Genomic DNA, 24,532 nt, shown 5'->3' on the forward strand with positions numbered 1-24,532 from the left:
TCGTGTTGCATTCTCTTACTCATGTTTTAATTAAAACAAATACCGTGACAAAGACTTTATATCACAATGTTATTTTAATCGTCAACTTTCCTGAGAAATGGAACCCTTAACAGCATACTTAGCATGACATGTTAGACATGCCTTAAATATAAATTACACTTTACAAATGTCTATCTCATACAAAGACAAAAAGACTTAAGAATGCTCCTCCGCCAGTTGCTCAGCCTTGGATTACTTCTTCGATCGGACCCAACATGTAGAAAGCTTGCTCTGGCAGGGCATCATATTCACCTTGAAAAGAGAAAAAATAACCATAACCATCAAATTAATCCCATTTAAAAATGTTTCAACCTTGGCGCAGCACTCTACCTCCTAGAATGCTCTTGAAGCCTTTGCTCGTTTCCTTGAGGGGCACCAGCTTTCCCATTCGGCCAGTAAAGACTTCTGCTACCTGGAAGGGCTGCGACCAGAGACGCTGGATCTTACGAGCACGAGCTACAGTCAGCTTATCTTCTTCTGACAATTCATCCATACGCAGGATAGCAATGATGATGCATAGATTTGTAGTCCTAAAGAACAGTTGGGAAACAAGTTAGACACAGTTTTTGTTTAGTATTTGGATTGAAGATATTGTTGACAGCCATTCAAAATGTGCCCCAACAGGAAAAGGGCTTGCCTGAAGAATCTTCTGCAGGCCGCGAGCAACATCATAGTGTTCAGCCCCAACAATGTTGGGGTCCATGATGCGTGAGGTGGAATCTAGGGAGTCCACAGTAGGATAGATACCAAGATCAGCAATAGCACAGGACAGCACAGTTGTTGCATCCAAGTGAGCAAAGGCTGTGGCAGGAGCAGGGTCAGTTAAGTCATCAGCAGGTACATAGATAGCCTTGGACAAAATGAGCAATTTAAGTATAAATAATCGGGAAGAAGGAGCGTGCTGACGTGCGATTAGCATCTTGTGTCCTTTCACTTGTACGGAGGTGATGGAGCCCTTCTTAGTGGTGGTAATTCTCTCCTGCATTGTCCCCATATCAGTGGCCAAGGTGGGCTGGTAACCTTCAGCCGAGGGTATAAGACCCAACAGGGCAGACACCTGAAGGACAAGGACACAATATTCAGAGCCAAGATCTGAATACATAATAATTGTTGTATCTATTTGGCATTGTATACCTCTGATCCGGTCTGGGTGAACCTAAAGATGTTGTCAATAAAGGGAAGTACGTCCTGCCCCTCCTAATCACAGAAGTATTCTGACCACGGACCAAGCCCTCTGTGCCATCCATCGCGATCGTCCTGACTGTGCTTTCACCTGGAGAAGCACACAAGGCGAGACGGCAATACGTTGTTTTTCATAAATGTCATATCAGACAGCAGGCCCTCATCAAACTGGACATCCACCACAGCACCAATCACAGCCCCTATTCGGCCATTGTCGAGTGCTGTCGTTACATTGGCTTCCTTTCACCTTCAGGATCCATTCTTGTTATGACATAGAGAGCCTTGCATGGTCAGGTACCTGTGCATATCTCGGACCTGCTCCATCCTTACATTACTAATAGGTCACTCAGGTCTTCTGACCAAGGATTACTGGTTGTCCCTCGCACTCGACTAAAAACTAAAGGGGACTGTGACTTTGAAGAGGTGGCTCTAACTCTGTGAACGCCCTTCCTATTGTCTTATATCTGTGGCCTCTGTTGACGCTTTTACTAAAAGCAGATGAGGACTCACTTGTGTAAACTGGCTTTTGTCTCATGCTTGTAATTTCTGTTTTAGGTATTTTTAATTTGTATTTTTTATGCTTGTTTTTTTTCTGTTTGGGTCTTATATTAACAATTTTATCATGCTTAGCATATGTTAAAAAAAAAAAGCACATTGTCACTTTGTCTGTAAACTTATTATATTTGGCAACATACTGAAAGTGACTTTACATGACAGCAGCAACTCAAATTGAGAAATCAAAACACATTCTTGAAACTAAACAAGGACTAATGTATGCCATATCTATCTGCACGACAAAGTGTTACCCATGTATTTATACATGTTAGTGCTTCAGGATAGCATTTCCCATGTTCTGTTGCCACTGAAACTTGCAGGGCATGACATGACTGGAGCTACAAACCTGATTGAAAACCTAAATAGCTTCTTATCTCTTAAAACTGCTTCTTATTAAAAATAAAAAACATACTGATCGCAAATGAATGAAAAAACTTTATGTTCAGAGTGATGAGTGATCCACTGAGCATGCGTTAAAGACAACAAGCCAAAGGTAAAAAAGTGTTTTCACTCACTCAAAGAAAGATCCGCATGCGACTCCCACTGACTGTTTTTGGGAGAGTTGATCCCGGGCTTAAAAGCCCGCAGAGCCCCGCTGCAGCACCGTCCCACAGAACCTAATATTGTTGAGATGGCTGAAGGTTAATACACACTACAACCACACACACACACGAGCGTGAGCGATCTGCTCAACTCAACGGGCTGTCTGAGCATGCGCGGTTGGTCACGTTCTTATCCCCTCATTTACCGAATGAGGGCAGCACAATTGCCGTGTAGGATTTCCCCAATTTCGGGCTCTGTTACATCGACTGTATAATGAATTCATTACACAGTCTCTGATCTGTTGCTGCTGCTGCCACCCTCAGGCTGCAGTAGAGTTCACTTAGTCTATCTCATGAAAGATTTACACTATCATGATAGTGATGTTGAATTTATTAGTATTTTATATATTTCTAAATTTTACAGTCGTCTTATTATAAAGTTGAAATTCCTAAATTCTGTGTGTAGATTTTTTAGTGATTTAGTGAATTATTTTTTTGGTTTCTTTGCGTATATATATATAGATATAGATACACAAAGAAATATATATTTCTATGTACATTTATCCCACCACCAGCTCCAATTCTTTGTATGTAATCTACAGTAAAGTTGATTCTGATTCTGATATTGAATTGCTTTATATATTGTTTTTTTAAATCCCCAAAATGCTGTCAAAATCATATTGACCTTGACCTTATGACCTCAGGATATATAAAATCCTGACTAAGACTTTGATAAGAAGAGACAAACAAGCACTCAAAACAAACAAACACCTGATTGTCTATACTTTCATAGTGGCGTTTAATTAGGAAGTAGTACTGTGAACCTCAAACATGAATGGGAAAAGCCTGTAGATAGTGTATTGTCAAAATACCACTGTAATGTAAATGAAATGCTGAAATGGATTTCACACCTGTACAGTATATTCTACTCTTCTGCTAGAGAGGACCAGAGTGTGCAGTTCATGTGTTTTCTGAGAGTAAAGAGTGGATTTCTTTTCAGAGAACATTTCAATACATCCACTGTATTAAAATAGTGGGGTTTTTTACAATTCTGGTTCATCAGACAATCTGTAAAATATAACTTGTGAATAATCTGAATCCATACTTCACACTCATACTCTGATCTCCAGTGTAAAATCCTGACCTGCTGTGTTTTATGTGGATACTCAAGAACTTATAACTACTTACTGGTTCTGCTAATATTGCATATTGTGGTGTTGCCACCTCATTCAACGGATGAAAAGGTGGTGCACCAAAAACTTCTTTTAAAAATGGATCTTTAAGAAGCTGAACTGGAAACAGGATGTGTGCAAAAAAAATTAAGAAAACAGAAGAAAACTTTACTTTAACAAAAACCAAAAAATGAAACTGAGGCAAATTAAAAACAAACTGCAACCCAAGGCAAGCCGCCACCTCCTACAGCCTCCCTTTTTCCACATATAATGATTATATGTTTTATTTTTTACGCATTTTTAAGCCAGAACAAACCTGTGTAAAAGACAAGTTAGTAGATGAATGCTAATGCACTTGATCTCCTTTTTGGTGTCATCCAGTTAGTGTTGAATCATATCATTTTTATTATGCTGATCTATCTGCAAGTCATTTTCCAACCTCACTGTACATGTGTAAAAGGTTATTGTCTCTTCAGTGCATTGATGTTTTATTAAAGGTTTAAAATGCAGCTCTGAGCTTCTGTAATTGCACGTTTCATCACAAACATGATGGAGAACAAAAACAAAAGCATTCAGCCAGCGACGAACACACATGAGCAACATTTGTAAATTACAATGCTCTACAAATGTTGCTGCAGCCTATAGGAACGCTGTTAATGGATGTCATTCATCATAGAGCAAAGTGACGGGGTTGATTTTGTCGAGCCATCATTCAGTGCAACATTCCTTTGTGTCAGAGAGTCTCCTCTAATTACTTCTTGCCTGGAGCTTTGCAATACAAAGCATCTTCAACTCTTGCACTGCAGGCAGCCATGAATCCTCAGCCAGTCTGCACAGGACCATACCCATCTCCAAACCACACCAGGAGGAGTACGCTGAAAGGTCACCTCTACGAGTGAATGGTCAGAGGAAGTACAACCTACAGCTATAAGTCATTAAGATATATTGCCTGTTGCTCACCTACTGGTGGCAACTCCCTTTCCACAAAGGTATAATTAAAGGAAACAAATCACGATGGCCAACAAAAGGTAAATCTAGTGCACTGAAGTTAGCTGATGTTTCTGCGAACACTGTGATCGACTAAGGTGTCTTCATTTTAACAATAGGTTCTAATTGGCCCTTTTCTAGCATCTGTCATAGTCGCTTAGTGGTTATTATTTTAGGACATTTTATTCCTCAGGTATGTCATTCAAAGTCCAGGGTGCAGACCAAAGGTGACCAGGCCTTAGCAACTAGGGCCTCTAAACTTTAACCCGAACTCCCCCTACCTGTGGAATTTATGCCGGCATAAATGCAACTTGTTTATATCACCTCTTAAAATACGCTTTTAAGCCTATTTTATTATTGCAATTTTGTCTAAGTACCCTTTTATTCTGATGCCACCTTATTCTAGATCATATCCAACACTTTGCTGTGAGGTCCACTGACTTAACTGACAGATATAGAAAATACAATTGACTATGACAGATTCTCAGATTGTATTTATAGATATCCCACTCATCCCTGCTAGCTTTAGTCGAAACAAACTGCTTTAAACAAATATTATTAAAGGCTCACCTCACTTAAATACTCTATTACTATACTATACTATTTAACAGAGTTGAAATGTACATGAGTCCTGATGTCTATCAGCGGATTTTGCTGGCTGTTAAAATGCTTCTGTGACGTTTCAGTTGAAAAACAAACACAAATACACAATATGATAACAATAATTCTGTGGTATTTATGAATGAATGAATTACCCCCTACTAAACTCAAACAGTTGTTTGTACTTGCAGTGATTAAAATCGACATTTCAGAGATAATGTTAATTCACTGTTGCAAAAATATCACAGTTCCCCTGCCCTGAGGGCAGAGCAGGAGTCCGGGCAGGGCTCAGTGAGTGAGATCTGGTCTGTCTGTGTCTGTGCCTCCTTATAAAGGAGGAGTGAGTGTCTTAGGGTTTTTCACTCTGCTCCACAGGATGACTGACACTGCTGTTCAGTCAATGAACGGGAGCTCACTGTGCACCCTGGTCCTCTGCTGTTCCTGCTGCCTACTTTAAATCTGCATTTTGGGCTGAACTCGAAAAAGGACACCAAAATATTAGAAACTGCAGCATTTTCAAAGGAGGTTGGACTGTGAGTTGATGAGAAGACAATTGTTTAATTATTATAAGGATAAACTAAACGAAAAATATTCAGCATTTTGTTTGTTTGACTTTTAACATCATACTGTTTTCCAAACGTTTTTAAACTTAGCAGATACAATGTTTGGTTGCACAAACCTGCAACTCACTCTGATGCAGAAATTACATTTGTGAATTTTTCTCCTTAGTTGGGACAAGGATGTTCCCCTCCTCTTCGTTGGTGCTGCTGATCACAGCACTGACTAGTGTCTGGGCCCAAGACTTACATGAAGAGAGGAGAACTAACAAGAAATCCAGGGTCAAACCTCTGTCTGCAAATATCCATGATGGACAAGGTAAGTCAATGAATTAAAAATAAAATGAATTAACATATTATTTTTCATACCAGTTCTCTTTTTGGTGCAGGAGATGCAACATCATGTTGCTACAGTATTACAATCTCTACTAATCTGCAGTTTTCCCCTGTGTTAAGACTTACAGATTTGTGAGGAAAAAATACAAGTTAAATCAAAAATGTAATGAGTCACATAGTGAAAGAAATAACACATGTTGTATTGCCAATCCTCATCCTGTTCTGTGTGCACACAGCCATCCTAGATGAGGACTGTAGTTTGGAGCTCTCCTTTCTGTTGGACAGCTCTGAAAGTGCCAAGGACAATCATGAGCAGGAAAAGCAGTTTACCATGAACATGGTGGACAGACTCCAGGGGGTACGGCTGCAGACCGGCCGCAGCTTGAGCTTGAGGGTGGCTCTGCTGCAGTACAGCAGTCACGTTATCACAGAGCAAACCTTCAGAGACTGGAGGGGCACAGAGAACTTCAAGACCCGTATAGCTCCCATCATTTACATCGGGCATGGCACCTACACCACCTACGCCATCACCAATATGACCAAGCTCTACCTGGAGGAATCCAGCCCCGGCAGCATCAGAGTAGCCGTGCTGCTTACAGATGGTATTTCCCACCCGAGAAACCCTGATATTTTCTCTGCTGTTGCTGATGCCAAGAACCAGGGCGTCAAATTCTTCTCTTTGGGCATCACCCGGGAAGCCAACCAGCCAGCCAACATAGCCCAGCTCCGTCTACTCGCCAGCTCCCCGGCTTCCCGCTTCCTCCATAATTTACAGGACGAAGACATTGTTGAAAAAATCGTCACTGAGATTGTGAGTATAATACCTTGTCTTTCAGCAGACACCATTTAGAAGAAAAGGGATGTTTTTGCTTTGAATAAGGAACTTTTCAGAGTGCATGGACAGGCCTGTTCAGGTATTTGTAAAGAGATGGAATGATGACAATGCTCTGGAGAAACAAATGAAAGAATGTCTATGAGCTCTGAATTTTAAGCTTTTTACACAGCGCTGGAAAAATACTCTTTGGCATCTGCATGAGCTTATCCCCTAGGATTTCTAGACTGTATATACACAGTAAAACAATATTTGCATTTAGACATTTATTTATTACACTGTAAGAAACTGTTCTAAAGTATTCAGGAATATTATTGATCTTCAGTTTTTCTACTTTCCATTTGAAGTGCCTATTCCTTTGGTGTCCCTGTGTATATGAGGTAGTTGTATAAGCATCTATCGTGCTACATTCATATATCATAACAAACCTGCTTCATTAAGCAATGACTGAACACATTTAATCAGGGGCTGCAATAGTGTTATGATTCAAATTCTTTCAGGTATTAATCAACCTTTGTTTTCATTGCAGACCGGCATGGCTGATGAAGGAGTAAGTATTATTACAATCGTGCAGCTCAACATTTTGACATTTAATAATGTGTAGTTAGGTCGAGGGTGTATAGAGTTTCATTAATGACAGCTTAGCAATCATGTCTCTTTTTCTGAAGTGCCCTCTGGCTCAGAGATGTGCTTGTGAGAAAGGAGAGAGGGGACCAAGCGGGCCTGCGGTGAGTGTTTAGCTTCAAACTTTTCAAAATATCCCACAAGCAAAAAATCAGTTTCCTTTGAAGTGTCACACGTCAGAACTAAGGATTCCTGAAATCTTGTGCAGAGAAATCTAGCATGATCTGGATATTTTAGGAATGGTAATTGTGTAGTTTTGATCAGGATAATGACTTGGTTTTTATCCCCTCAGTATAGCTTGCAGTCATTTGCACAACCAGAGGAAGTAGATAGGTGGTCCTGTCCCACATTCTGAAAGAAAATCTATGGTAACGGGAAAAGGAGATCAGAGACTGTGGTCTGCTATTCCCAGAGAAATATGTTTATTGTGTCCACACTCATTATTATTGGGCATTTCTCATGTACCATAAGATGTCCCCCATGGAAACCAGAGGCACCACATTTAGAGCTCCAATCCCTGTAAAACTGTACATCTGGTCACCATAAATCTCCCATACAGCCTCTACTGCTACGGTCAGTTACAATAAAGGGACTGCAGTATGAAGCACCAGATCGGGTCTGTGTAATGCTAAAGGAAAATGATCCCACCCGCTCTTAACACCTCACTCACACTAATAGACAGCTCAGGTAATGTCAAGCTTTCCAGCAACCTGGCAGATAATCATGCTGCTGACAGACAGTTGCATGGCCATCAACCAGGTGCTTTCTCCTCAGAGAGATTCTTCAAATTCTTACACTCAGACGAAGAGGCTCTCATAATTGCTCTCATTAGTTTAATGGCCACAAACTAGCGATTTCTGGTGGATAGCAATTGACACACACTGTCCAGGTGCAGCTCCAGACAATGACCCCTGGCCCAGCGGACAAGACAGCTCATGCCCACCTATGGCTTCAACTGTCATACAGCCTTCACATCCATAAGCACTTCACACGCATTCGGACATCAGCCCAGTTATCTTTTTCCCCCTCTGTCTTTCTTAAACATTTCATGTCCAGAAAACCTACACTTTCACTTTGAATTGACATGGTCAGGATAACATTTGTCAGTGGAAGAAATGAATCAACCTAACCCTGACTTTGTCTGATTCTCCAGGGGAAAAAAGGTCGCTCCGGAGAAGATGGAGCCCCGGGGCTTAAAGGGCAAAAGGTACTTGCTTTTTGATTGACATGTGGATTATAAATGTCTTAGCTGGGCGGCTCTTTCAGGTGTTATATGATACTTCCGAAGTGCTCTTCATCTAAAGTATACCTTTTAGTTTCTGGAAACATTGTGTAGCTTCATGAACTGGATCACCCATTCTATAAATTGTAAAGAAATTGGTAAATTCTAAGAAAAAAAGTGTTTATAATAGTAGTAAATAGGGGATCAAATCAAATCTAGGGCTGGGTAATCACTATGATTATCTATCAGTAAGTTTTACGAGATACATACTTTTTTTTAATAATACCATAGTTAGGAAACATACTCTTAATTGCTCCTGAAGAAATAAGGGTTTGAAAGCTTCATATTTTTACCGCAAGCAAACTTAGGCACTTGTGTGTTATGAACCCAAATGACATTATTATCTGTGAAAACAAATAAAACAGATTAACTGCTATTGCTAGTAACGTTCTCATCACCCATGTCTGGTGGAGTACCACAAGGTTTGATTTTAGGCCCTCTTGTTTTGTCTTTGTGTGGTCCCACAGGTCTCTATTGTTATAAAACACGTATCACTGTCGCACTGACTATATGTAGCTGTAGCTTGCCTTAAAAACCGGTGATGCCCTTTGTTGACCAAGCCCTTTGAGATTGTTTTAGACACCTCTAATACGCTTCTACTTCAACAGGGATCAAGCATTTGCCATTACTGCACTGAAACAGTTTTATGGTTTACCTTCACAACCCCTTTAGTGTTTGTGTTACATATTTATTAATCGGACCACATGACTTTTTATATTCTGCCGATTTTATCACTTGTTTGTGTAATGGGCTTTTTTTTTGTAGTTTTAGCATTTGTTGTTTTAAAACATGCTCTGAATTGTAAATATATTGACTAGTCAGGAAATACCAATCTGTTCAAAATTATGAGGATTGGAATATTAAATTATTAATTATCATAAACAGCTAATTTATTGAACATCAACCATTCGCTCACACTTTTTTGTTGTTACAGTAGGTGACACTCTGGTCTAATTTTTCCATCTCTTTTATTTTTTGTTTATCTTCTAAATCTGTTTATACCTGCAATATCAGACTGATTAATTATTCTGCAATTAGGGCCTATATTATTTTGTATTAAGGTATTTACTTTACAGTAGCTGATATTAATTGATATTGTGAGTCAGTGTACTTTCTGTCATATCAGGGTGAAGCAGGACTAAGTGGTCTTCCTGGGCGAGAGGGTGCTGAGGTAAATGTTGCTTTTCATGATTCAAAATTATGAATGAAAATATTCATTATTGTCTCTGTAATTTGTTCCCACATAACCTCTCATTCATTTTATTTAAAGGGAAAGCCAGGTTACAAAGGAGAGCACGTATGTAATTTAGATTAATGACAATTATAACATTTAATTTTGTTGTAAACGATGCAAGAATGTTCAGTACTTGAAATTTCTACACAGGGTGAGAGGGGTGACTGTGGCACTCCTGGAATCAAAGGAGACAGGGTACAACAGCACAGCACACTACGTATACTGAATATAACGTTTCCAGTTTAATAATTCATAAACTGTATGTACTGTTTTTGGTCTTACTGTCTTTCTCTTCCCTGTGTGATGTACTTCAGGGTCCTGAGGGTCCAGTTGGAACAAGAGGACTTAGAGGTTTGCAGGTCAGTAATATTATAGTAATTAAATACGCGATTCATGTTTTTTATAGCGCTTGTCTTAATGCATTATTGTTTTGACAAGCAGACAAAATAGAAAGGATGTTTTTAACTTAACATAGAGGTACTCTTGTAAGGTAGCAGGACATTCTGGATTGGCATAGTTGTGTATTAGAAATACTGATTGGACTGCTGTATGTTAATTCTTAAACAAGAGGAAAATCTCCTTTAAAAGACATACTGTTTCTGGATCTTTCTTTACTAATGGCTGTACTGTATGATGTTAAACGCCCAGGGGTTGCCAGGACCACATGGAGACATTGGACCAGAGGGCCCTCAGGGAAAGCAGGTCAGCCCCTTTTGAACAACTTTTACTTTACTCATCATGCACATCTGCTGTGACCTTTACATTTCCTTTTATGATTAGTTTAAACTAGAGGTTGGAGCTTTACCGCCCCAGTCTTTACCATGCAGCATAGAGGCCTGTTTGTCTGGTAATAAACCCCTGTGTGAACACTTGGCAGCGAGCCAAAGTCTTCCCCATCATTACTGTTATTCACCATCATAAGCTACCGGCAAAAAAATCTCACTAGAGGTTCTACAAATGTTTTCCTTGTATCCTGTTTCTAAATACCGACTTGGAAGTGCCTACAGCATTGTCAGATTCTCCAACACAACTGCAGTTAATAACATACATGGAAAGTCAGTGTATGCTCAGTGTCTCGCCATGTGAGGACTTGTAGGAAGCATTTGTAAGGATTAACAGGACTCTTGGTGGTCTGAGTGTGAAGTTTTAGATCTTCACAATCAAATGAACAAGACTACAACAAGGAATTATATCTCTTAAAGTAACCATTCAGGTTAAATTCATATTAAATGCAGTAACAAGCTAAATGATTACATTACATCTCTTTATGTCAGGCTCTGTATTTATTTCCCTTTCATTTTTGGCCTTTTCTAATGCCCAAAGCAAATTTGTAATTAATCCAAACTTTGATGTAGTAAAGAGCCTCTAGCAGTTCTTTGTTATTTTAAGACACTATTGTTTGGGGTTTCTGCAATTTGAGACATGACTGAAGTTTAGCTCTTATCTGTCCTGACCTGCAGGAGGAGATCAAATATCTTACCCACTACTCTATTTACAGTACACACAACAATTAAAGGATTTACAGCAGTATTTTAGCTTCAAAGGAGCCTCTTATCTGCGTGTGTGTGTGTGTGTGTGTGTGTGTGTGTGTGTGTGTGTGTGTGTGTGTGTGTGTGTGTGTGTGTGTGTGTGTGTGTGTGTGTGTGTGTGTGTGTGTGTGTGTGTGTGTGTGTGTGTGTATCGTATACAATCAAGTTTAGTTTTGAGTTAGTACATTTATGAGGTGAAGCATAGTGTTTAATTGCACAAGAAATACCATACATCAAAGGTTTAAATAGACATTACAAAGGTTACAAAGGTACACTAAACGGTTCAGGACTCATGTCCTTTTGCTGCATTGATACATTATTTAAGCACTGGTGTGAAGTGATTCTGTGTGTGTTTGTGATCACAGGGTGAACGTGGCTCACCTGGCCTTCCAGGAATCCAAGGAGAAACTGGTATAGGACTTCCTGGACCAAAAGTAAATGATGTTATGGATTATCCTCTGAATATCTTCTTGTACTTTGTGATTGTTTATCTGCTATCTGCATTTCTTTGAGTTTCTCTTATTAAATGAAGATACTATAACAATCTGCAGGGTGACATTGGATTCCAGGGCCGACCAGGTCCTCCTGGTCCCCACGGAGTTGGCGAACCCGGCCTTCCTGTGAGTTAAGAAGAAGCAGAGTCTGTTGAATGTGTCTGTGTCTGTAATGTCCGATTTTGTTTCAAAGACAAATGTGGTCTGTCAGAAAGCCCACATAGGTACTTTGACCTGAGAACTGTTTGGGTGACGTATTGTACACTCTGGCTTTGTTCACAGGGACCTCAAGGACCACAAGGTGTTCAAGGGGAAAAAGGACCCCTTGGCGAGGGGTTTCCCGGACCAAAGGTATTATTTTTGAGTCTATCATCAGAGTAAAAACATTGTCTGGGTGAAAACTAGAACATACCACAATGCCAATGTTCTTTTTAGGGTAGATCAGAAAGAGACAGAGGATTTAAACCAATGAGTGTTTTGTTGAAAAAGTAATGCCGGAATGCTCCAATTATATTGGTAATTGTTAAATTGCTGCAAAGAACACACTTTACTCATGCGCTGTTAATGATATTTTATCTATTGTATCTCAATCTCACATTAAACATATACTGTATATACATATAATGAAAGCTTGTCAACAGTGGTCTACAGGAACACTAGCCAGATGGAGATTTTAAATAAATAGAGGATACATTAAAATATAGAATTGAAAATCTGAGGCAAGCAAAGACCCCACTGTCCTCTGGATGAATTACTCTGTAAAGGTGCTCTTCTGCAAAGCAGTGAAGGTGCTCAGGTGTAAATATGTGGAGCTGCATAAATCATCTGAACAATGCTGCTGGAAAACGTATTAAAGCCTAAATTAAGCAGACATTTTAATTAAAGATATGGATCAATCCTTTCATGTGGCATTTTTCCAATATTCAATAGTTGACAGGAGACATTTAGAGAGAGCAGTAGGGATGACATGCAACAAATGTCCCCCAGCTGGAAGCGAACGAGTCCTTTGGTTTTATTTTTGAATTTGCGTTCCATTTATCTTTTAGTTGAATCAGAGGTTGATACTATTGAGCAATGTAATGGACAGTGGCCCTGAGAGCTCAATGCACTGCGGATTTAGAAAACACATGCAAATAGGCACAACATAAGCAAATGAAGAAACATCTCCACCAATTTAACACCACAAGCGCAGCATTTAGAAAACAACCATTTGATGACACACATGCAGCATTTAGAGACTTCACCAACTTGACAACATGCGCTCCAGGAAGGTTACAACATAAGGGAAACTGTCTCCAAGGCCCACTAAAAAATGTCTCAACATTAAGACGATATTCAAATACCACTGATAGCAGACTTCAATGACTAAATCCTTTCTGGTATATTAATACAATAGTATGGTAGAGTGGGTATTAGAATGCAAGGTTGTTGGTTTGTGGCTTATGGAGCTCTAGAAATCAGATATTCATCAGTGGTGTTGGAAAATGGGAGTGGGTAGAGGGGAGAGGGTCTTTCCACCTCAACAGTATAAGTCGCCTGGCTAATAAAGTGCAGAAGGCCAGTACTTTGCACTTAAAGCTACTTAAAAGTACACCCTGTGGCATAACACCAAATAAAGCAATGAAAGAAGATGAATTCAAATTGCAATCTCATGATTCAGATCTTATAACAGATATTTACGGTTAACCTACTTTTTCTTATTATTATATTCTCTGAAACATGCAATCACAGTGTTTTTCCAACACCACCGAGGGATAGCCGACTTCAATAACTTCATAAGCCACAAACGCATGCACGAAGATGGTTGAGGTTAGACATTGACCTTGAATGGTGAGGGTCAGAACAGCCCATTGTGCAGGAGATAGGACCTGACCAAATCAGGTTTGGCAGAAACAACGCGTGTGTCCTGGCCATGTGCGTTACTTTTGAATGTGTTGTGCAGCACTTTTTCTAAATGCTGCATGTGTCCTCAAACTGTGTTGTGTCTGTTTATGTGTGTTTTTTCATTTGCAGCACACTAAGCTCTCAGGGGCACCATATGAATGTCAACCTGATATCAATATAAAAATACATTTGCATGTTTAAAAATAAAAGATTATTACCGATACTAGTAACTAATTGCTTTAATTTTGAACAAATTCAAAACCTACTTGCATAAACATTGCAGATCCTTACAAAAGCTCTCATTAAATGTGTGTAATGTGGAGTATTCTGCAGTTCATGGCCTGTCAAAACCAGATCTCACTCTGTTCCAGCACACTGACAACTCAGGTGTTCACTCTAGCGTTACTACTGACTCTGTTGTTGATGTGTTAAGCCTGTAAAAACATCCCCCGTGCTGCTACATGCCGCACTATGACATATGTTCTACAATGGGCTCTGCAAATACCCCATTCAAAAGGAGATAGTATTCAACCAAGGGCTTGATCTGACATGCAAGATAAGGCGCAATGGTATTAACATCAGTCATTTCCAGGGACTGGGTCATGACCCATACGTGGATCACAGGAGATTTTATCTGGGTCACCAATGGCCTTATATTGTATTTCATTCCAGATTTTATTATGGATGATAAACACACAGCGATGTTAACTGTCAACACAACAAACACTACTTGTTTTAAACTGCAATTTAGGGGCTGTGGCCAAATTAATATTACAGTTGGGGGAAAAACTGTAGTAAACTGCTGTCAGTTCACAAGACAAGTGACTTGTGAGGATTTTCATAATTATCCTGAAAATGGAATTCCACAATGATTAAGTTATTGTGTGTTTTTTATCGCAATCCACGACAAAAATGATTATTTTCCCATCCCTAATCCTGCATATTATTCCACTGCTTATTGTGACTTATTATCACAACGGTTTGTAATTTTAAAAAAGGGGTCAGCAGAAAAAAGTTTGGGAAACACTGGTTTACAGTATAAAATATGAGGAGATTATTAGCATATAAGGCAGGACAGAAAACCACAATGAAGTGAGATTAATGAATTTCATCCAAGGGTAAAAAGAATTGCAACAGTATCCTCTCACAAGACATAACTTGTGGATGAAATTGACAGTGGGAGGAGCATATTTATGTGGCGGTGTGTCTGTAAGGAAATCTCAGTACAATTTTATTTGTTAAAGCTCTTGGAAAATGAACACTGCATGTGTCCGCAAGCAACAACACATCTGTTTTACATCTGTTTTACCCGTGCCAGACTTCCTAGCTGTTGTAGATTTTATTCTTCTGCTGACTTCTACCTCTTGTAAAAGGAATGAGAGTGCCCCCCCACACACACACACATAGCACACACACACACACAAAGTTGGTATGATCATGTCTACATTTCATAACACATGTTGTTTTTGTTGTTGATGTTCAGGCTGCTCTTATCAAAAATCTCTACACTTCAAAATCCACTGGCACTGGAAAAAGTTCATTCAGGCAAGAAGTGCCATGAAGAAAAAACTGTTCCATTCATTGTTCGTAGGATCGTTTTGTATCAATCACAAGAGGATAACAGGAGTCAACATGCTCTTCTTCCATACTCTCTTTGCTGAAAACAATGCAGACTTGGCTGTGATCCAAAGGAAAGTGGCTGTGATGTAACAGACTGATTTTGTTCCACAGGGGGAACGGGGGCTCGCTGGACCGAGGGGGCCAAGGGGACAGCAGGGTGCAGGAATCAAAGGAGAAAGGGTAGGCTATAAATGTATCCTCTAACAAAGAGAATATACTACACATACTCAGGTCTACACAACAAAAGACTCTTAATCCATGAGGAGGACCTTATGTCCTCCAGGGGCAGTAGACTGAGTAAAGTAATTATTAGCTCGTTAGCACTACCTGTTGATCAGTGAAACAGTGTAAAACCACTGACAGGAATGTGCATCACCCATGTGCATTTACTTGTGACAGCAAAACCCTGCTCCAATAGTGCTACTAGAGGTCAAAAACTCCACAGGGTACCTTCAAATTTTAAATCAGCAGGGCTGCCACTGCTTAAGATATGAGCATCCCTGGGGTTAAAGATTGTGCTAAACTGAAAAAAATAATTATCTGGTTGTTTTCCATCCGTTTCTGTCAAATGTGGCGGTCTGGTACGGATTTTGTTGAGGAACCAAAAGCATCCTGAGAGATAGGCAGTTTACTTCAAAATTCAGTTCTGTGTGTATTGTTGTTCTATATGATCTATCCTCTGGTGCCGCACTATAGCCTTATATTACTCTTCTGTGACAGAGTGTTTACAGTGAAAATAATGTCTAACCGGGAAGGTTATTAGGTCTTGGTGGAGGTCTTCAATATATTAGGGGCTTTGTTTTTATTTTGATTAACACCCCATTGCTACAGTAGATATTGAATATATATGTAACGTGTGTGCACCTATGTTGTGAGCACTGATACTTTTGTATTAAACCAACTATGATGTTGTACTTCCAGGGTGACTTGGGCCTTCCAGGTTTTCCAGGGCCAACTGGACCGCAAGGAGTGGGCATACAGGGAGAGAAGGTACAGCAGAATATCTTAATCTATATTTTCACAAGATAACAGTAGTAGGCAGTACAGTAGTCTGACATTCTGCACCAAAAGCCCACTTATCTTCTCTAATTCTCCTCTAATTACTGCTCAGGGAGTCGAGGGTCCAAGAGGTCCACCAGGAGGGAGAGGACATCCAGGAGAAGGTTTACCTGGACCTAAGGTTTGTTAAAACACCAGCTGTATGAAATGCTACATTGCCTCTGCCTGCATGTTCAGAGAGAGCTGGCATAATGATTATTACTGCCACTTTAGATTATTCTGATTCTGCAGAGGTTCTGAATTTGGTTCCAGGTCAAGCTAGTTTTAAAATTCAATACTGGACATCACTTTTATATATTGTACAATATGAAAGTATAAAGGTCAACCAACCAATAAACAGACCAACAACGTGCCAAACAAGGCCAGAACTTGCTGGTTTTTTACATTTTTTTTCTTATAATTACCTGTGTGGTCATGCTATTTCTATTTCTAGGGAGACCAAGGGTTACCAGGCGAGCAGGGAACCACAGGGGAGAGAGGTGTTGGTGAGCCTGGTCCAAAGGTAAACAAGTCATTTTAGTTATGGTCTGTGTCAGCATATGGGTAGTGCCAATGCACAGAATTCATAAAATAAAATCTGATAATACTAGTGTGCTGTTTCAGGGAGAGCCTGGATCAGCTGGTTCGGGTGGCCTGCCTGGTCTTCCAGGAGAGGATGGACCTCCAGGGCAGAAGGTAAAGTACATTTTTTTAACTGTGTGGAAACCTTCCATTTCATGTCCCAATGTCCTAATAGTATCTGAACTCTACCTTCCTTCCCTTTGTCCTTTGCCTCCGACTAATCTCCCTTTCCTCTCTTAGGGTGAGGCTGGTTTACCCGGTTTAAGAGGTGCTGAGGGAGCACAAGGAATTGGCACTCAAGGGGAGAAGGTATGTTTTAGATCACGTAATCATGTGCTGTTCATAATTATAATAATACGACAACAAGTGCAGATGAAGCGTGCTGTAATCCTCAGGGTGACCAGGGTCTGAGGGGCATCCGTGGGTTACATGGGCCTCCTGGGATCTCGGGACCCTCTGGACCAAAGGTAGGAGTTAATGGATGAAGAATGCTATTGTGGTGTAAGTAGTATAAGCTGTTATTATTAAAGATGTATGCCACACTAAAACATCCTTTGAATAGAGCGAAAAAATACACACATATTGTTGAATTAAAGATATGAACTGGATCTTTAATATCTTGCTAACTGTCATGTTTCAGGGTGAACGCGGGTTACCAGGCCAACAGGGCATGTTGGGGCAGCCAGGACGGTCCATATCAGGTCCAAAGGTAAATAAATAAAAACTCATCATCATCAAACGGTCTCTTTACACAGATCTTGGCACCGAGGCAGACAAGTATAACAGGCAGCAGCAAGAGTTGCCAGATACAGGCTGATGTGATGTGATGTAATGCATCAAAAAGTTGTTTCCACAATTCAACACAATGACTTTGTTGTCTTGTCTTCAGGGCGATGTAGGCCCTGCTGGTCCACCTGGCCCTATTGGGGAAACAGGCCATGGGTTACCTGGTCCAAAGGTAAACATTGTCATTTATTTAGGAACATGTATAAACCATATTGGTCAGCATAATTTTGATGTTCTTCATCACTACATTCTGTCTAACCAGGGTGATCGTGGTCATCTGGGTTTATCAGGTCCAGCTGGTCCAAAAGGGGAAGGCCTCCCCGGTCCTTTGGTTAGTATCATCATATCTCTGTAACCAGTAAATCCTGAGGCAAGTTGGCTTGATCTAATCTAATGCATGAATTTATTTTAGGGTCCCCCAGGCCTGCCAGGCTTACCAGGCGAGCCGGGCCCTGAAGGAATAGGAATTCCTGGTCCTAAGGTTTGTGTCAATATGCTTTTTGGTTGTTGTTTTTTTGTCTGTGTTTTGTATGTGTGTGTATCGGTGTGCTTATAGTGCATTTGATAATGTCATGTCTGTTTCAGGGTGATGTTGGCTTTAGAGGATTGCCAGGTTTGCCCGGCCCACCTGGAGAGGGTTTACAAGGACCACCTGTAAGAAAGATTATCTCTTACAAACCCCTCAAATCTGAATCATATTCAATAATTACACATATTAAATCTATAAGAGCATATATGTCTGATTACTTAAGGACATTTGTTTTAAGGGTAATGTTGGGAGGCCAGGACCTATTGGGGCATCTGGACCTTCAGGAGAGGGTATTCAAGGCCCAAAGGTAAATGTCACCAATGTTTTTACGTAAGCATTGTCTATCAAGCTCTTCATTATCAGGATTCATTTACATTTGTACTTTATTGTCCACAGCAAGTAAGAGTGAAGCAATATGGTGTACTTTATTGGTGCTGACATGTTACACAATAGAAGTGCTTGACAAACTAGCTGCAGGGTAAAATATAATAATTTATGATCTACGGAGAGTGTTGAAAGCTCCATTATGATTCAGTGAATCTAAAATCTAATTTCAGGGTGAGCCAGGTTCTCAAGGCATGACTGGGCCTAGAGGGCCTCTAGGAGATGGATTTCCTGGAGCGAAGGTGACAGATTTACACGTATCGTTTAAACATGTATTGATATCTGAATAACTAGTCTCTGACTGACAAATGACTCTGTAATGGTGTAGGGGGATCGTGGATCCCAGGGTGAGAGAGGGATGAAAGGTACAAAAGGAGACATGGGAGATCACGGAGTGCCTGGGGAAGCAGTAAGAAAAACAGATCTTATTCCTCACTTTATCAAATATATAATCAAGCCGACAATGAAGTCCCGATTAAGCTTTGCTCTGGTTTGAATCCTTAATACTGTTTTTCCCAATCCCAGGGAAGACCAGGAGCAAAAGGAGACGCAGGCCTCACAGTAAGTTCAACACTTCAACTAATGTTCCAACATTCAATAAATTGTAGTGATTTTATACTAATAAAAGTGTTCTCATGCTTTCAGAGAGAAGACATTATTAAGCTGATCAAAGAAATCTGTGGTAAGACTACAAGTCTAGTCGATATAACCTTTAATAAGTAGCTGGTATCTAAAATGAAAAGAATGTTGCAATGAAACTGATATATCTATTTGCATAGTTTCTTTGAACTGACAAGTAACATGAATGTAGAGATTCTGACAACATTACTTGATACATTTACAGTAAGCCTGTGAATCTTCATTATCATTATCCCCAAAGAAATTTAAGTCAAAAGCAACTGGACTTGGTTGTTTGTCTTGGAAGATGTTTCTTCTCTCATCAAAGAGTCTTCATCAGTTCATTTTCACACCTGACCAGGCTGGGACTGGTCCAAAGGTCTGGTGTGAAGATCCAGTTATTTAACTGATGGAGCCTCTTGGATGAGAGGTGATACGTCTTCCAAAATGAACAACCAAGTCCAGTTGCTTTTCACTTATATACAGCTACAATGTTTTTCAATAAACACTTGGAATGTGTGGTAAAAACTGTTATATTCTAACCTTATAAAATGTATAGTTGCCATCCAGCAGACAAGGAGCCACATTAGCATTGATTTGGATTTTTGTTTTATGTTTATCTGATAAATGTAAGTCCATTATTAACTCACCTTTAGGTCCATTTTGGTCTCAACCAGCTCTGGAGAGAAGTATCTTGAACTGTTTTAGCTGCTAAATATGTCTGTTGGGTATGTTTATTGTATTGTTGTTTTTTAGTTTTTACAATGAAAACATCGGCTGTGACGACTGGAGACAATGAGAGTGAACCAAAGCAGTAAATTTACCAGCCATAAAATCAATACAATGACCTGAAAAACACTAGCAGACTCCACAGAGCTAAAGGGAGCTGCAGATTTGGGTAATAGGGACTATAAGCAGTAACAGTTGAAGGCATGGCTAGTTTCCACAAAACAGTCCAACATGTTGCCTTAGTAGTGGAAATCGAATGTCACTAAGCAACATTGTAACAATGGCTACCTCTTGCAGAAACGGACGTTCTGTGCTAGCAACGGAGAAGAAGTCTGTCATTTATAGTTTTCATATGAAACTAATGTTGACGAAGGTGAAGATTTAGACTTAAATATGAAAAATCTTGACGATAGATCAAATTAGCGGGTACTTGTTCGCTACAGAAGTCAGAACCAGTCGTTCTTTCGTATAGACAGATGGACTACAACGTCAAGAAGTGTCAAGATGTTTAAAGTGGAAAGAAAAATTCTGAATCGCCGTAGCAGTCCCTTGACATTGACGCTGCTTAAAGTCCCTACTGAATCTCTGTGAGTTCATCATTGTGTGCAACCCTTTTGACATTAAACATAGTTATTTGATCTTTTGTTACAATAAAAATAATGATAAGTGCATCTTTATATGGCAGTAGGAGTATAGGATAGTAGTGACAGTATTTTATTGTTTTCAGGATGCGGCGTCAAGTGCAAAGAAAGGCCAATGGAACTTGTGTTCGTCATCGACAGCTCAGAGAGTGTCGGCCCAGAGAACTTTGAAATCATCAAGGACTTTGTCACCAGGTTGGTCGACCGCACAACAGTCGGACGCAATGCCACCAGAATCGGACTGGTCCTGTACAGTCTCGATGTCCATTTGGAGTTCAACTTGGTTCGCCACATGAACAAACAAGATGTTAAACAGGCAATCAGAAAAATGCCTTACATGGGTGAGGGCACCTACACTGGCACCGCCATCAGAAAGGCGACCCAGGAGGCTTTCTTCAGCGCTCGGCCTGGAGTCAGGAAAGTAGCCATCGTCATCACCGATGGTCAAACCGACAAACGAGAGCCTGTCAAACTTGACATTGCTGTGAGGGAAGCGCACGCTGCAAACATTGAGATGTACGCTCTGGGGATTGTCAATTCATCTGATCCTACGCAGGCTGAGTTCCTGAGAGAACTCAACCTCATTGCCTCCGACCCCGACAGTGAACACATGTACCTTATTGATGACTTCAATACTCTACCAGGTGATTATCACAGTCAGATGTTGTAAATATCATGCCTTCAGTAGTGTGTTTGTTAAAATTCACAGCTATAATTACTTTCAGCTGAGAGGTTCTAAAGTGCCTAACTGATTTCGAAATGTATTTTTCAGCACTGGAGTCTCAACTCGTCAGCCAGTTCTGTGAAGATGAAAATGGGGCTCTCATTTACAATCGCATTACAAACGGAAACTGGAACAGCAACAATGGCCATGGGTTTGGTATTAATGGAAACAACGGACATGGGAATGGTATTAATGGAAACAATGGAGATGGGCATGGTTATGGAAACAATGGCTATAGGAACAACGAAAATGGTCTTAAATACCAAGAAGAAATCCTAAATCAGAGACGCACCAACAGCCGAGGCCGTGGAGACACTTTTATACTACCCATCAGTTCTGATCCTCTACCTATTCAGGTCCAAAATTCATTCTGCGTCTTTTAATTAAGTCTACTCTTGTCATTTTTTTTCTACTGCAGAATTACTCACAACGCTGACATGTCTTTATATTGTTGTTTTACTCCAGGTGGTGGAAGATGACGAAGGTGAAGATTTAGACTTAAGAGCCCAAGTGCGAGGCGGTAATACCGTAGCTACAGTAGCTGTAGTTAACAAAACAACATCTTTATTGCCTGTGAGAAAAAGCTCTGTCTCCAATGAGGACATCTTATCATCTTCTGTGTCTGTATCCTCATCTACAACATCTGTTTCAACACTGGACTCAGTTTCGTCTTTAAACTCTAATCGGTTTCAGACCGTAGTGAGTCAAGTCCTGCCTGAAGGTGAGTACTGCACTCCCACTCAATTGAACTTTTTCACAGAAGACATTTTAACTTGCCACAGCAGGAAAGGCACAAGTGTAAATAATATAATGAATGTTCATGGCTGAATTATATTAAGCAGCTTTGGTTTCAGGGTCCTTGTGCAGTTGTCTCACTGGGTCACCTACATTTCCTACCATAAATCAAATATCTGCTGTGAAAAAGGCCTATTCTCATTGAGTGCATAAACTGTGTTTCAAAATCTTGCAGCTCACATGTAATTTCTTCTTCAGAGGCCCCTGTTATTGATCCCCGCTGTAACCTCAGCTTGGAGCAAGGTACCTGCCGAGACTACACCATCCACTGGTACTACGACAAGCAGGCAAATGCCTGTGCACAGTTTTGGTATGGAGGCTGTGGTGGAAATGGCAACCGTTTCGAAACAGAAGATGAATGCAAGAAGACTTGTGTTCTATTCAGAACAGGTAACTTTTTCAGATTTTTAACCATAAATGTGCACAATTATCTTTTTTTGTATTGTCTGAATATCATACTCTCTTGTCCCCAGCAGGATAAATGGAGAAGAAACCATCAGAAAGTGTATTACTCTACAATCGGCTGATTTGTTATTTTAATGTAATGCATTTAATGTAATGGGTTCAGAAAATAATTTCATGCACTTTCCAAAACCTTTGTCCTCACACACAAATGTATTTTCATATAAAATAGCAAAACAGTGCTAAAAAGTAATTGATTCAATTGACCAATTAATTCAAATCCTGAAAAAAATGTTTTTGTTTCAACCAAATGACTGACTGAATGAACGACTGAATGAAAGACTGACTGACTGACTGAATGAACGACTGAATGAAAGACTGACTGACTGACTGACTGACTGAATGAACGACTGAATGAAAGACTGACTGACTGACTGAATGAACGACTGAATGAAAGACTGACTGACTGACTGACTGACTGACTGACTGAATGAAAGACTGACTGACTGACTGAATGAACAACTGACTGAACGACTGAATGAACGACTGAATGAAAGACTGACTGACTGACTGAATGAACAACTGACTGAACGACTGAATGAACGACTGAATGAAAGACTGACTGACTGACTGAATGAACAACTGACTGAACGACTGAATGAACGACTGAATGAAAGACTGACTGACTGACTGAATGAACAACTGACTGAACGACTGAATGAACGACTGAATGAAAGACTGACTGACTGACTGAATGAACGACTGACTGACTGACTGACTGACTGATTGACTTAATTAAGATTAATTTCTTTAAAAAAAAACATTAAAAAAAAAACAACTAAAATCTTTTTTTTAAAACAGACTTTATTACCTCAAAGAACTTGTCTTGTGCTTGAGTGCTTCAGTCCTTGTACAGGGGTTGGCTGTCCTGGGTTTCAGATAACAACTGTAGAAGATGTATTCCAATTTAAAATGAACCTGTAGATCATTGTTATACCTTTATGAGCCACATGCTTTACATACCTTGTGTCGATATTATTTACTGAAACTTTGTGTGCATTCTGTTGTTATTACTATATGACCATTCGGGTTATTACTGGCAGCTGTAATAGAGGGCCATTTCTGTCTGAGTACCACTTTCAGAGGTCTACTGCGAACTTCATCTTGTGATGAAGATTGAGGTTTTCTACCATTGATTCATTAAATGCCTGTCTATTTGGGCAATGTGTGTATACAATATCTGAATAAAATGTTATATGTTTTTTTAATAGTAAAATGTAAATTAATGGTGATTTAACTGTTTTTTATGTGTTTATTAGGTAACATAACCAGGATCAGTCTCCGTCTACTATGACATGTCAAAATATCTGCTGTGAAAAAAGTATTTTGACTATTAGGCCTAAAAAAAAGTTTAGGCCTTAATACCATAGATAGATGTAAGTGATAAATACAGTGTTTTACAAGCTTAAAGGTTGAATATGGAGAATAAGCAGAACATCGCCATCTAGTGTCTCAAGATCATAGTCGCAACAACAAAATATAATTCCACCACTCAGGTTGCCAGGTTCGTCAGACTCAGTCCAGTATCCTACAGAAGACCCGTTTGAGCCTGTTTGAACCCATCCCCTCGAGCAAATCGCACCATAAAAACAAGTATTGCAGAGGAGTTTGACTGATAGTTACCATAACCCGTTACAGCTAAGTAAACATGAAAGTTAGCTCACCCATCAAGCAAAAACGTAGCCATTATGGCGTGCGTTTAAATGCTGTTGAGCTCCTTTATCTCAGTCCATCGAGTGATGCTTGGCCTATGTTGACACTGGCTTTGCCCGTCT

The 24,532-nt window shown here is 39.9% G+C and overlaps 1 protein-coding gene across 2 annotated transcripts; it reads left to right on the plus strand.

Annotated features, from left to right (window-relative positions):
- The first annotated feature begins 5,469 nt into the window (after positions 1-5,469).
- Positions 5,470-23,912, plus strand: col28a2a (collagen, type XXVIII, alpha 2a). 2 transcript variants are annotated; one of them, XM_083922006.1, is made up of 36 exons: positions 5,470-5,610; positions 5,807-5,953; positions 6,207-6,781; positions 7,332-7,352; positions 7,471-7,530; positions 8,580-8,633; positions 9,835-9,879; positions 9,979-10,005; positions 10,093-10,137; positions 10,257-10,301; positions 10,591-10,644; positions 11,837-11,905; positions 12,023-12,091; positions 12,248-12,316; positions 15,581-15,649; positions 16,391-16,459; positions 16,581-16,649; positions 16,962-17,030; positions 17,132-17,203; positions 17,330-17,398; positions 17,485-17,556; positions 17,730-17,798; positions 17,979-18,047; positions 18,138-18,206; positions 18,288-18,356; positions 18,461-18,529; positions 18,643-18,711; positions 18,962-19,030; positions 19,117-19,197; positions 19,314-19,349; positions 19,434-19,470; positions 20,863-21,420; positions 21,549-21,856; positions 21,966-22,221; positions 22,494-22,685; positions 22,769-23,912. In XM_083922006.1, the coding sequence occupies exons 2-36, from the start codon at positions 5,818-5,820 to the stop codon at positions 22,774-22,776; spliced, it is 3,717 nt and encodes a 1,238-aa protein (XP_083778132.1). In that variant the 5' UTR covers positions 5,470-5,610; positions 5,807-5,817; the 3' UTR covers positions 22,777-23,912. The 2 variants fall into 2 exon arrangements, with proteins under 2 accessions (XP_083778132.1, XP_083778133.1); XM_083922007.1 differs by having other exon boundaries at positions 22,772-23,912.
- The last annotated feature ends 620 nt before the right edge of the window (positions 23,913-24,532 follow it).

The sequence above is a fragment of the Echiichthys vipera genome (genome assembly GCF_963691815.1).
Source record: "Echiichthys vipera genome assembly, chromosome: 10".
Taxonomy (NCBI): Eukaryota; Metazoa; Chordata; class Actinopteri; order Perciformes; family Trachinidae; genus Echiichthys; species Echiichthys vipera.

Coding starts and splice junctions, on each gene's coding strand:
- col28a2a (XM_083922006.1), top strand. CDS start 5,818: ATGTTCCCCTCCTCTTCGTTGGTGCTGCTGATCACAGCACTGACTAGT. Junction 19,471..20,862: donor GCTGATCAAAGAAATCTGTG/GTAAGACTACAA, acceptor TATTGTTTTCAG/GATGCGGCGTCAAGTGCAAA. Junction 21,421..21,548: donor TGACTTCAATACTCTACCAG/GTGATTATCACA, acceptor TGTATTTTTCAG/CACTGGAGTCTCAACTCGTC.